This window comes from Xiphophorus hellerii, chromosome 22 (assembly GCF_003331165.1).
Source record: "Xiphophorus hellerii strain 12219 chromosome 22, Xiphophorus_hellerii-4.1, whole genome shotgun sequence".
NCBI lineage: Eukaryota > Metazoa > Chordata > Actinopteri > Cyprinodontiformes > Poeciliidae > Xiphophorus > Xiphophorus hellerii.
Window position 1 is genome coordinate 13,557,562 of NC_045693.1, and position 12,083 is coordinate 13,569,644.

General features: G+C 35.7%; 1 protein-coding gene across 1 annotated transcript; it reads right to left on the reverse strand.

The window, feature by feature from the left end:
• Positions 1–2,238: 2,238 nt before the first annotated feature.
• Positions 2,239–9,938, reverse strand: fam83b (family with sequence similarity 83 member B). Its single transcript, XM_032553648.1, has 5 exons — positions 9,538–9,938; positions 7,621–8,094; positions 6,125–6,289; positions 5,441–5,565; positions 2,239–5,114 (listed from the first exon to the last, which is right to left on the reverse strand). Exons 1-5 carry the CDS (start codon positions 9,595–9,597, stop codon positions 3,185–3,187), a joined length of 2,754 nt encoding a protein of 917 aa, XP_032409539.1. The 5' UTR covers positions 9,598–9,938; the 3' UTR covers positions 2,239–3,184.
• Positions 9,939–12,083: the final 2,145 nt, after the last annotated feature.

The following is a 12,083-nucleotide window of genomic DNA, read 5'->3' on the forward strand; positions in this document are numbered from 1 at the left end:
GATGTGTGCCAAAGCAAACTATTACTGTTAGGATCTCAGTTTGTTTAATTCGGTTTTGTTCATTTCTGTCTTCCGTAGTTCTTTTTTTTTTTATCAGCTCAGCCGCGTTTGTGTTTTACTTTGGCTCAGTCCTTTCTTAGTTATTCTAGTATATTATGTTTATTTCTTGTCTCTAGTTATTCCTTGTTACTCTAATTTAATTGTGTTTCTTAGCTCTAGTTTTTCTTTAATGTTAGATTCATTTCCTTGTCTCTTGTGTACTCTAACCCTAACGTCTGTGCCATTTACTCTCTCCTCACACCTGCAACCTGCTAGCTCATCAGCCCAGACCTTTTGTTCCAGCATTCACCGTCACAGTGTTTAAACCCTTCTCTTCATCAAACTCCTTACTGGTCAGCACTCTGTTATTTTCTCTCTTTCCTCTTCCTGTGCCCTGCTGGTTTTTTCATTGGATTTATGGTTTTCATTCTGCTGTGACTCCCTGTGGTTTTATTTGTAAGTTTTGTAATTTTTTCATTAAATAATTAACATGATACATGCTCCCAGCTCCAGTCTGCATTTTGGTCCATTCTCAAACTCACACATCATGACACTTATTGTAAGAATTGACCCCATTACATTTTATGTGATGCAAAAAACAACCTAGAAAGAAGGTGTATCATCCAGTTCTAGGTTGAGGATCTACTGGTTAACAATTTTAGAAAATTATTGCCTCAGTAAGACTGCTTCCAAGTGAGCGCAACAGATTGTTGTATTTTTAGAAATGTTTTATAAATAAATACCACTTTCCTATTCCTTTAAAAATATTTTAATTATTTGTTTAGGCCTGTCACTCAAAATCCCAATAGAATATGTTGCAAAATATTGCATTGTGATAAAATGTAAAACATTTAATTAGGTATAAATATGTTCCGTTGCTTTGAAATCATGTTTTATTTAAAAAGCCGCTGAGCTGTTTGTTAACTGTTCAGTTAATAATAATGTGTAATCACCAGTACCTGCGTTGCAAACACCAGATGACTATTGACATCTTTTAGTAGTTTTTAAAAATCTAGTCTTTCTTCCTGTTTAAGACAGAAAAAGTAGGTAAAAAACTAAACTTTGTTTACCCAACATTCTGAAATTGTTTTAGAATGTTGCTTGATTGTGCTAATGTCACACTGAGAGCGAGTCCCTGCACAAGCTTAATAATGGAATAAATCTTGAGTAATTTTCACTCAGTGTGAGCAAAGCAAAACAAAAACAAGTGGCATTTTTGGGGATCTTGGTTCTTTTCATCTAATTTGCACACACCATAAGAAGAGCTTTAAGGAAACAGAGCTAGACAAAATAGAAATGTGGGGAAATATCTTAATATGCTTCTGCATAGAGTATTCCCAGGAAGACTGCAGATGAAGTAATTGCCTCTGTTGTGCTAAATGCAAGCAAATTACTAACAATCATGATGAAACTTCAATTTTTGAGTTTTGTCAAAAATAGGTTCAGGTGTAGAATGTTATTGAGATATTCTGAAATCTGAATATACATTGATGTAAACCACTTTAATGTGGTTCTGGCCACGTGATAAGAGTTAGTTTCTTAAAGTAATAGGAATCTTTGATGCCTCATCAAATCATCTGCATGCTCAAAACATGTTTTATCAAAGATTGTATATTCTCATATAAAGTACTTTTTGTGTAGGACAAAGTTTAATTTTAGAGACATATTTGCTGTGTCTCGTGTCTTACAAGAAACATGTCTTAGCAAAAAGAAAATAGTTTCAAACCAAAAAGCCGTATGAATGACTTTGGGTTTAACATTCAGTAAATTGTTGATGCAATTCAAGAATATTCTACAGGGACTTTAAAACATTAATAATAATAATAATAATAATAATAATAATAATAATAATAATAATATCTCTAGGTATCACTTTCTATTAAAAGAAAATCACTGCCTAACATGGTGGTTATTTGGTTTATGAAGATTTTAGTCTTAAAGTTGGATCAAGGCATGATAATATTTTCCATTGGTGTACAATTAAAAGCTCCAAGTTAAGCCTATTCTACTGTTCATTAACTCAGCAGGCAAATAGAGTATAGAAAATGCATTCCATGTGCAAATGACATGGCATCACAAGAGAAAATTTTATCTAAAGGCAAATGCTACCCTGGGCAAAGAGCCATTTCACCAATATAAAAAAGTTTCACCGCTAATAATGTATGAGCATATTAGCATATTTAAAAAATATTGGTGAACTACAATGAAAATGCTCGTTTATTGATGTTTTAATGAGGCCACAAGTTATAAATCACTAGCCACCAAAGAACAACATTTAAACTGACATTCAAAATTCATTAGAAAAATGTTTACTGAGATAATAAATAAACACAATAGAAAATAAAAGAAAACTTTTCCAGACTGCAGTGTGTTTACTATACAGTAACATTGACACACAAACCCTCATCCACCCCTCTACAAGACATTCATTTAAAAGTGCATTATCTCTGAGCACATTCATTTCATCCCCTAAGAAATAAAAACTGTCAACATCTCTAAAGTGAAGCTAAGACGTACTCTTTCTTGGCTTCTCATGTCCGTATATATAAAGAGTTTTCACATTAAGGTGCACCATTCTGTAAACAAAGTAATCCCATTACTGAAGTCCCTGTTAATTTTTCATAAAATTAATGGAAGATTAAGAATTATTTAAGAAAAGTACACAATGTGCATTCCTTCTCACAGTATTGTGCCCTACTTCACTGCATTGTGAAGCTTTTTTAAAACATAGACTAGTAAGAAATGCTTGTCCGGATGTCTGATGAGTTTGCATGTCTATTATATTTTTTTATGTCTGTACCTGGAGCAGCTGTCAACACTCAAGAACACAAAGTCTATGCAGAAATCAGTGAGGTATGTTCACCCTTCACAGCTGCAGTTCCAGCAAAAGAAAAGATACATATGTGACCTGACAAAATGACCATCTGCTAATGCAAATATTTTTGACAGCATTTTAATTCATGGCAGAGCAAAGACTGAGGTGGTATTTCTAAATCACTGAAATCTGTAATATACATCAGTGTACCCTGTTTTACTATCATTTTTCAATACAAAAGGTAAAAAATAATATCAAAATACTTGACAATCTAATGGGCATCAACAATAGGCAACCTATGTAGCTTGAGTGTCATGAAAGCAGCCCTCACTACTTGTTCTTATTTAACAAATGTCCCACTCTGTGGAAGAATTTCTCCAGCTTGTTCTCCTGGTGTCCACGTGTTGCCTGATTGTGGCTGGCTTCGAAGGCTGTTTCACCTCTCGGAAGGCTTTTGGACTGTGTACGTTTGGAACCAGGCAACAAAGAGCTTTTCTTTTCAAGTGAGCAGAAAGGTTCAAACCTGCTGTACACACGATTCTCAGCTGCCGGCTTAGCGTTTCTTCCAAGAAATGAGGGTTTTTTCTGTATGGTAGTCTTAGAGGGAGAGTTTACTTGGTGATCTTGTTGTTCTTCTGTTTTGACTTGTGGCTTTTCAGACTTTAAATGGCTTTCTGGTGATGACTTGACAGAACTGGTTGAACTTTGCTGATGTTTTCCTCCACTTTGAGTTGATCTTGAGTCATCATCAGCTGTTAAGGTGTCACTGCTTTCACAAGAATTGAGACTTGCTGTCTCCATGGTTCTGAAATCCTCTTTCCTCTCTGGTATGTTCAACAAAGATTGAATTTTCTTGGAGCTATTCTTTGGCATGGGCTGAGAATTCATACTTTTGGATTTGTTCGCCAATTCTTTGTTACTGAGAATAAGGGCTGCTGCAGAGACAGTCCTGGTTGGGGGTTTGTGCCAAATACGATTATTTGGGCCCTTTTTGTCTGCAATATTCTTAACATCATAGTGGGACAGAGATCGTTGATCTTCATTCATGCTTGTTTTATAACCACCATTCTGAACAGGGATCTCCGCAGTGCTCCTGTTTACTTCTGTCCTGACAAAATGTCCATACATGTGACCCGAGGTTTCACATGGGTGCTCCGTGCTTGACCTTGGATCAGCCACACTGTGCCTCTTCTGCCAACTGTCTGTCAACATGTCTGGGTTTGTAATTATCTGCCCATGTTTACTTCTGCTTAAACTGGAATATGTAGAGTGGTGAGAGTTTTTACCTGAGCTGTAGCTGTCAAAGTTGTCTAAAATTTGCAAGCTCTTTCGCTTTAACATGATTTCATTGGTGTTCATTCTGTTCTCAGCTGCTGCAGCATCCCACTGCATTGAACTGTGGTGCAGAGGATCATTGGGTATTGCTGAGTAACCAGTAAGGCATGAAGAGGGGTTTACTAGTCTGCTTGGCTCTAGGATTTGTGGTATGGGGCACCTGAGAGCAATCGAGTTACGCATATGTCCCTGCATGAAGGAGTTAACTTTATCCACGGGTTCAAACTGGTCTAGATAGTCAAATGTGTCTGGAGATGGAGCATCAGGATTTTTAAGATAAGATTCAATCCTCCATGTGCGCATGAATGACTTTGAAGTTTTCTCCAATGTTGGCAAGTTTTGTTGCATGGAAAGGACTTGTTTATCAAGGCCATTATAAGACTGACGCATGTGTTGACCTCTGCGTATTTGTTGTACTTGCAAATAATTATCCATTGCGTAATTGTGTGGTAGAATGCTAGAGTCTCCATGGATATTCCAGTTGCTTCCTCTAGGCCTCATGTTCTGTGGGATGCATCCATCTCGTGTTTCCCAGGCGTAACTGTGCCTTTTACACAAATTCATCTCATCTAGGGTTTCAAGTTCCAACTGTGGTGTCTTCTTAAAGGGACTAAGAAATTTACCATCCTCTTTAATGAGCCTGTCTCTTGTCCCAGATTTCATTTCACAGGTTTTCCAATTTACTACATCCAAGGAATGCCTCATCTGGTCATTTCGTCCAATCTTTGGAGCAGAATGATGTCTCGACAACATATGCTGCCCAAGAAAGCTGATGTTGTTTGTCCCTTCCAGTGGGGTACCGAGCTCAGCTCGTACCATCGACCGGGCGTAAAGTGTTCGAAACTCCTCATCGTAGGACTTTACAAGCCGGCCTGTGATGACCTGAACCATGCTCAGATGGATCTTCTCAAAAGACCAAGAGAAGCTGTAACAACAAGACCAAACAAATCTTAACTTATTTGACTTAGAGATTTAAAAAAATCCAACTCTTCATTAAATGCAATTAATTAAATGCTTTTGGTGCTGGGTTGGTTTTTACGACTTTTTAAAAGCTTGGCATAAAATAAACAATTACTAAACCCTCAAAAAATTATTCTCACAAGTACAAGATCTAAACTTTTTTCACAAAATGTCAGTGAGAAATTATTTCTACAGTGTTTGAACTCTGACATTGAATGCAGTACTACGTATGTCTTGTGCACACCGCAGCACATTCAGAAAGTTTCCCAGTTACACAGTTACATTATTTACCTGTACGAGCCATAAATTGCTGTGTGGCAATCGATTAAAAGAAACCTCTGCTCCATTGCTCCATGAAATTTGGCTCCTGATTGACAGAGGTAGTCCGGACCTTTCACTGTGCGCACCCTCATGTTCTGTTGCCAGAGAAGTGAAAGGATCATGTCAGCTTTAAAATCACAACAGCTAACAACAAACAAAAGTTCATGTAAGGCCTTCTGCACAATATGTTGCCTTCAGTTTGATGAGTCACTGAGTTCCTGTATTATTGGCACGTAATGTGCTCTCAAAGGGAAATTTTAAGGGTGTGTTTGCCACTTTTGAATACCTTGCTAATAATTATTACTCCACCCCCCCAAAAAAAACATGTATCATTAAATAATCATTCCTCTTGTCATGTCACAAAAGACGAGACCTGTTTTGCACAACAGTTTTCCAGCTTTTGCAGGCACAAAACTTTAGTGGTGAGGTTCTATACAATGTACAAAGTCAACTATCAGGCAGCAGGCATCTCTCTCTTTCAGTTCAGTTTGGTCACATCTAAGTAACGTGACAACTTAGATGTAATTTGTGAACACTGACACTGTTCAAATTACATTTAATTTGAACAAATGTAATTATATATATATAGACATAGCAATAAATATGTTCCGCTTACTGGCCATTTTTTACATTTTACATATTTTATGAACTCACTCTTAGCTGCTGTAGTTTGATATCGTGATCATCTGCCATCTTGAGGAAGCTTTTAAAATTGTCGTCATCTAACAACACGTAGACCGACACACCTCGCATAGAAGCATCCACAATTTCTTTGAAAATATCAACATCTGTGAACTTGTCCATCACAATAGCAATGACCTTCAAAGAGAAAGCAGAATGAATTCAGAATGAATATGGAGCATTTTGTCATTCAATTGCAATTACATCTATGCATCTGCAAATAAATTAAAACAGGATCTAGCACTAACAAATGTACACATGTTCTAACATCAAAGATCAAATAAGGACATGCAATGTGTATTGCAAACACAGCTTTATAGTAAAAAAGTGAAAGAAGCATATCACAGAATATGTATCAATACCAAAACCATTTACTATTTCAGTTAGGAGAGATTTCAAAAAATTATTTTTACAAGTTCGTATTATAAAACTTGTAAAAATTTTATTTTACCACTGAGAATAGTGGTAAAAATGGTGTTTACAATTTATTCCTGTGATTATGGTGAAATTATTGATTAAACTAAAGTATTTTCTTTTTGTTCAGTACACACAATTTGACAATAGAACACATACAATTTGATTTGTTAAATTTTAAAACCTAAAAGTAATTGTCATTTTAACTATAACCCCTAATAGATATTAAGTATTAATAAAAAAAACTAAGTGTATTTAAATATTTTGATATATCTGTCAAACATTTGATTTAAACTGGATGAGAAATAGTCACAGAAAGTTGAGTTTTGAAAGCTCTCCGACCCATTTAGAACAAGCCCTTTTTGCTTTAGGAACTTTGTATTTCAGCAGCCAGAGGTGTTATAAGTAACCTCTAGAATATCCAAATCTTACACAGTTTTATGAAACAGAATTTGTTTCTTATGTCCTCTGACTAAGTCTTATGACGGTAACTGAGAATTTGAGAAAGATTTGGCCTTGCGACTTTGTGGCATTTCTGGAAAATGGTTCTTTGTGTTTCCTTAAGAAACAAAGCTGTAGAACCAGATATTTCCTAATCCAGCCCAGAAGACACTCCCTTACTCTGAAATGAAGAGCAGCAGTAGTCAGCAGCAATCTGGCTGCATAGAGGGAGGGAGAGCTTGCAACATACTTTGGACAATCACAGAAACAGAAATTTTAGGGTTTAAATGGAGTTAAGATTGATGTTGATTTACATTGTTTATGGTTTTGTACTGACATTAAGTCAGTGGACAATATGTCCAACTACTGCAGTTTATTCTGATATAACTGCTTCGGGGCTTAAATGGAGAATTGCATGCAAAAAAATCCTGAATGGGTGGTTTTCAATTGAAAAGCATTTTTTCTTACAAAAAACTATGTTTAATGTGGATGGTGGACACAAACCGTAGAAAATCCATATTGTAAAACAACTGCTTTAAAGTGGAAAGGGCCTGAATTTTTTTTTTTAGTTCTGCTGCCTCTGTAAGTGTACAGTTGCAGGCTGTTTTAATTACCGTTCTTGCATCCTGAATATGCTTCCGGATCACCTCCTTTATGGTCGGGTTATTGAGTCTAGGTGGATGGTAGAGCAGATTGATATTAGTTGGATGTTTTTCATGCTGGACATGTGGCCAACCTAAATCCAAATTTGGCGTTTCCACATCTGAGTGAGTGGGCCAGTACGTCCCAGATGACGACTGGTTGTCTGTTGGGTCAATGATTTCTTCTGTCTGGTTTTGGGATGGCAGCTGTTCTACATTAGAGGTGAGAAAGACAATCTCATCTTCTGAGAGGAAGCTCACAATACGTTCTTCTTTTAGGAACTCAGAATAACTGTCTCTGCCATCTTTAATAAGACGATCGATGGCCAGGCGATATGACTCTTTATAATGAGGCTGGACAAAATCCTCATGTTTAACCTCGCCTTTCAGTGATGACAGCAGGGAAAACTCTGAAGAATCCATCTCCCCGGACTGTTTGTTTACGACCTGTTGAAGGTAATAGAGACACAAGGTCCTGTCAGTGAGGAAACATCAAAACAAAATAAAAAATTCTGGTGCATTTATGGAAAAAGGGATGTTGGTGTCAATTTCATACATTTTCTTTGTTGTGCCAATGTTTTAATTGCAGTCTATTCAAGTTGATTATTTGATTTGGCAAGAAAAATAAGAGTTTTAAATACAGATAAATTAAAATGGTGACAGCCCAAACCAAATGTAAACAAACATTTAAAAACTTAAAGTATAACAATGGAACACACTTGTATTTTAAAAATAGAAAGAAAAGAAATAGATCTCTGAGAAAATTTTGTTTTTAAAAATAGCCTATCATTCTCAAATACAGCCAAATCACATGGTACTGCTGTGGTATGTCAACTACAGTTGCACCTAACAACAAATAAATAATCCTGGCTTCAACTAGAAAAGCAAAGTGCGGCGAGGAATATTTGAAGTGGGATACACGGAAGTGGGATACTTCTGGCTGAAGTGCGACCATCAATCCAGGAATAACTTTGACCCCAACTTAACCACGTTTTCATGGCAAGAGGAAGAATCAGTGGAATATAACTGCTATGCTCAATTACAAGCTAATTACCATTAGATATGCACTTTGCTAATTATATATTTGTGCATTTTATCTATGTTTACTCGAACTCAATGTGACTGCTTTCAGGTGTTTCATACACAGCAATCTGTGTATGAAAGAATTAATGAGATACAAACAATGAAAAGTACAACTAAACATATTATTATTGCTTCAAACACTTTGTTTTGGACATATGGCAGCCATCTTGGATTTGAATGATTTAAGCTCCCTAACTTTTCCACTTGAAGTTCACACCTCTGGGGATTTTTTAAAAATTATACAGAACTCATGTATTCTGTAATAGTGAAAAAGTGCATAAAATGTAAAATTTTTAAATAGTCTGTTTTTCATTCCCACAAACGTAATGATGAGTTTTTATGTTGAGCCTTATCTCTCTATACATTAATCTATTTTTTGAACATGTTCATGTGAGGCTGAAGTAGTTGCCAAAATATACAAAGCTGATCAGCAGATTCAACATTCATTCAGAGTCTGATGAGTAATAATCAGATGGATTAGAAGCCATTGACATTTTCTGACTATTTAGCAGAAAATGTTGAACTTTTCTTAATGAAGATTGTTGTTTGACAAATAAAATTTGCACTTTGAAAAACCAAGATGTAGATGTGAAAGGAGCATGTAAGCAAATATTTTAAAATGTCAAAAAAAACTGTTGAATTAAAACACAACCTAGAGAAAGACTCTTTAGTCACACATTTTATTCCAAACTCTCACATTCCAGGGAAATAAGTTGCTATATTTTTTAAAAAAACCCTTTTTGTTCTTAAAAAGTCCCAAAGCACAAAAAAGTAGTCATAGGAGTGCTATGTTCAACAATGACTTACATTTTGATAGTGACCTTTGTGGAAATCCCCAAGACTGCTCGTAAAATATCCCACTTCCATTTAGCTTGTGTCCAGTGTTGGAGAGGCTTCTGAGATCCAGCTGGGAGAGACAAAGACAGGAGGCATCTGAACTCGATCAGCAGTCTGAAGTGGGAGGGCATGGATTCCTGTTTCAACATGCAAATAGTCCGGTTTGAAACTGGCTCCTAGGCAGACATAAACCTGTTTGAGACATTAAGCCACTCCCCATCTTGTCTACAAGAACAAAGTTCACACTAAGGAAAGTCAAGATAGTGACGACATGAGGTTTTAGTGAATGCTTCAGCATTAGTTCTTGTCAGCTGCTTACACTGTTCTGGGACTCCTGGAGATTAAATCCATCATCCATGACCTAATAATAACTAGTTAAGGTAGAATTTAGTTAATTTGATCAATTTTATCACCTATTTATCTCTGTTGCAAACATTTCCTGGATGAGTACACAGTCTTTTTCCATTTTGTTTATTAGTTCTTGTTCACTGGAGTGTGCAGATGAGAGATAAAAATGTCAATTTGTGAATTCTTGTTCAGCATTTTGTGCCCTAACTGTGTCAATACTTGGACAAAGAGTTTCTTTACATGGAGTCTGTATTTTCCATGGGAAGTTGAGGCTTTTTCACTTGATGTGACTTTATGGGAGCCACAGAGCAGAACGATAATGCAAGTTATAATTTTTCCACAGAAAAAATCTGTATCATTGTAAAAACAATAAATGGTCAAAGTGTTAGTGCATGAATATTTAGAAAAAAACAAACATTTTATTTTGTAGATCTTTACCTGTAAAATAAAAATACCATAAAGTTTGAAGTTACACCATATCTAAACTTGAAAATTTTCAAGAAGTAAATTTTGAATACATTTAGAAGGACCGTATATTTTGTCAGAGCCAGCCTTGATTTAACACAAAGTTCATTAAACATGGTTTAAAACATTCAGATATGTTTTGATTGAAGAATCTCTGACAATACATTTAATCAAATGTCATCAGCCATAGAACCCCTACTTCTTACAAAAATGCTCAAAAGTTTATCATATTATCTGATATTAAGTCTAAATTGTTTCCTTTAGATTGAATCAAAGATTATGCATAAAGGAATACAAAGCCTTATAGCAAACAAAGGATAAAAGGAACATTACCTAAACTCAACAACAAAAGGTCTGTCTTGACTTTATTAATGGAGTTTATTTATTCTGCTACTCAAAAGGCAAGGCATGGCAGATTAATTGTATTGCACTTTTCTGCAGGAAAGAAATGTACATGCTAAAAAAAAAAACAACAGACACCTTGTAAAATGAAATTGCATTCTGCATGCTTCAAATGAATGTAACATTGTTATCTTTCTCACAATAGTTAAATTGAGTCTGAATTAGTTTTGTGTATCTTCTGTAAAGGCCTCAACAGTAAAACATGTCTAAATTAGACATAACATAAGAACTAAGTGCTTATGGGTCTCATTTTTCAGCCTAAACAGAACTGCTCTGCAGATCCTTAATGCCACTGGATTACAAAAAAAACCTGGTGTGGTATCTGGCACCAAAATGTTTGCAGCAGATCCTTTCAGTGAAGTAAGATGGGACCTTCATGGATCAAACTTGTTTTCCCAGAACATGTTGACACCTGTTGAATTGGATAAAAATCTGAGAAAGTTGGAGGTCAGGTCAGAACTTCCTTTTGAAGTAACCTAAGAACTTTCTGTAGTTTGGTTAAATTTCAAGATAAAGTTTCATTTTCCTTAGTCGATGTCATAAAATAACAGACACAGACAAACCCAGAGCAAAAAAAAAAAAAAAAACATGACTCAACATGTTACATTATACCTGTAGAACAGGCTGCTTTGAAAGACAGCTGTTCGCAGAAAATGTTTTAACAACCATGAGGTGAGAAAACCCTTACCCCGTCTATATGTTATCAGCCCTTGAGCTTTTTTTTATCCCGGGCAAACATGCAGGTTTTGCATTTCAAAACTCTCCACAGGCTTCATATAACATTTGGTTAAATAACACCTCACACATTCTCAACACCCAATAAAATGCCCTGGGAAGTCAAAGTACAGGTGGTTTATGCAGAGACTCCTCCTATCTGGAGCTTAAGATTCAATTCAATGATTAGCGTGTGAATGTGTTTGGTGTGTGCAGGCGTGAGTGAAAAAGTGTTGACTGGAAACCTTTTGGGTCCTCTTGACTTGGTGAAATGCTATCCAAGAACAGGCCATTTACCATTATGCATATTTATAACAACACTTTGACATTTTTGAAAAAGCAGAATCTTTTCTTTCTTTGAAAACAAAATTATTCATTAAATTCCTTTTAAAAATGAGCCGCTGCAATTTGGGAGTTATTTAAGATGGCACTTTATGTGCACAGAAAAATTAAGCAATTCATTGGAATACTTTTATAAGCTCTTGCTAAAACATCAGAAATTGATTTTAAGTAAAGCAGATATTTTAAAAAGTTGAGAAATGGTGCATTGAATCACATTTATTCAGTTAAGTTTGTGATTAATAACA

Coding starts and splice junctions, on each gene's coding strand:
- fam83b (XM_032553648.1), bottom strand. CDS start 9,597: ATGGAAGTGGGATATTTTACGAGCAGTCTTGGGGATTTCCACAAAGGT. Junction 6,290..7,620: donor ATATTCAGGATGCAAGAACG/GTAATTAAAACA, acceptor TTCTCTTTGAAG/GTCATTGCTATTGTGATGGA. Junction 5,115..5,440: donor GCAATTTATGGCTCGTACAG/GTAAATAATGTA, acceptor TTGTTGTTACAG/CTTCTCTTGGTCTTTTGAGA.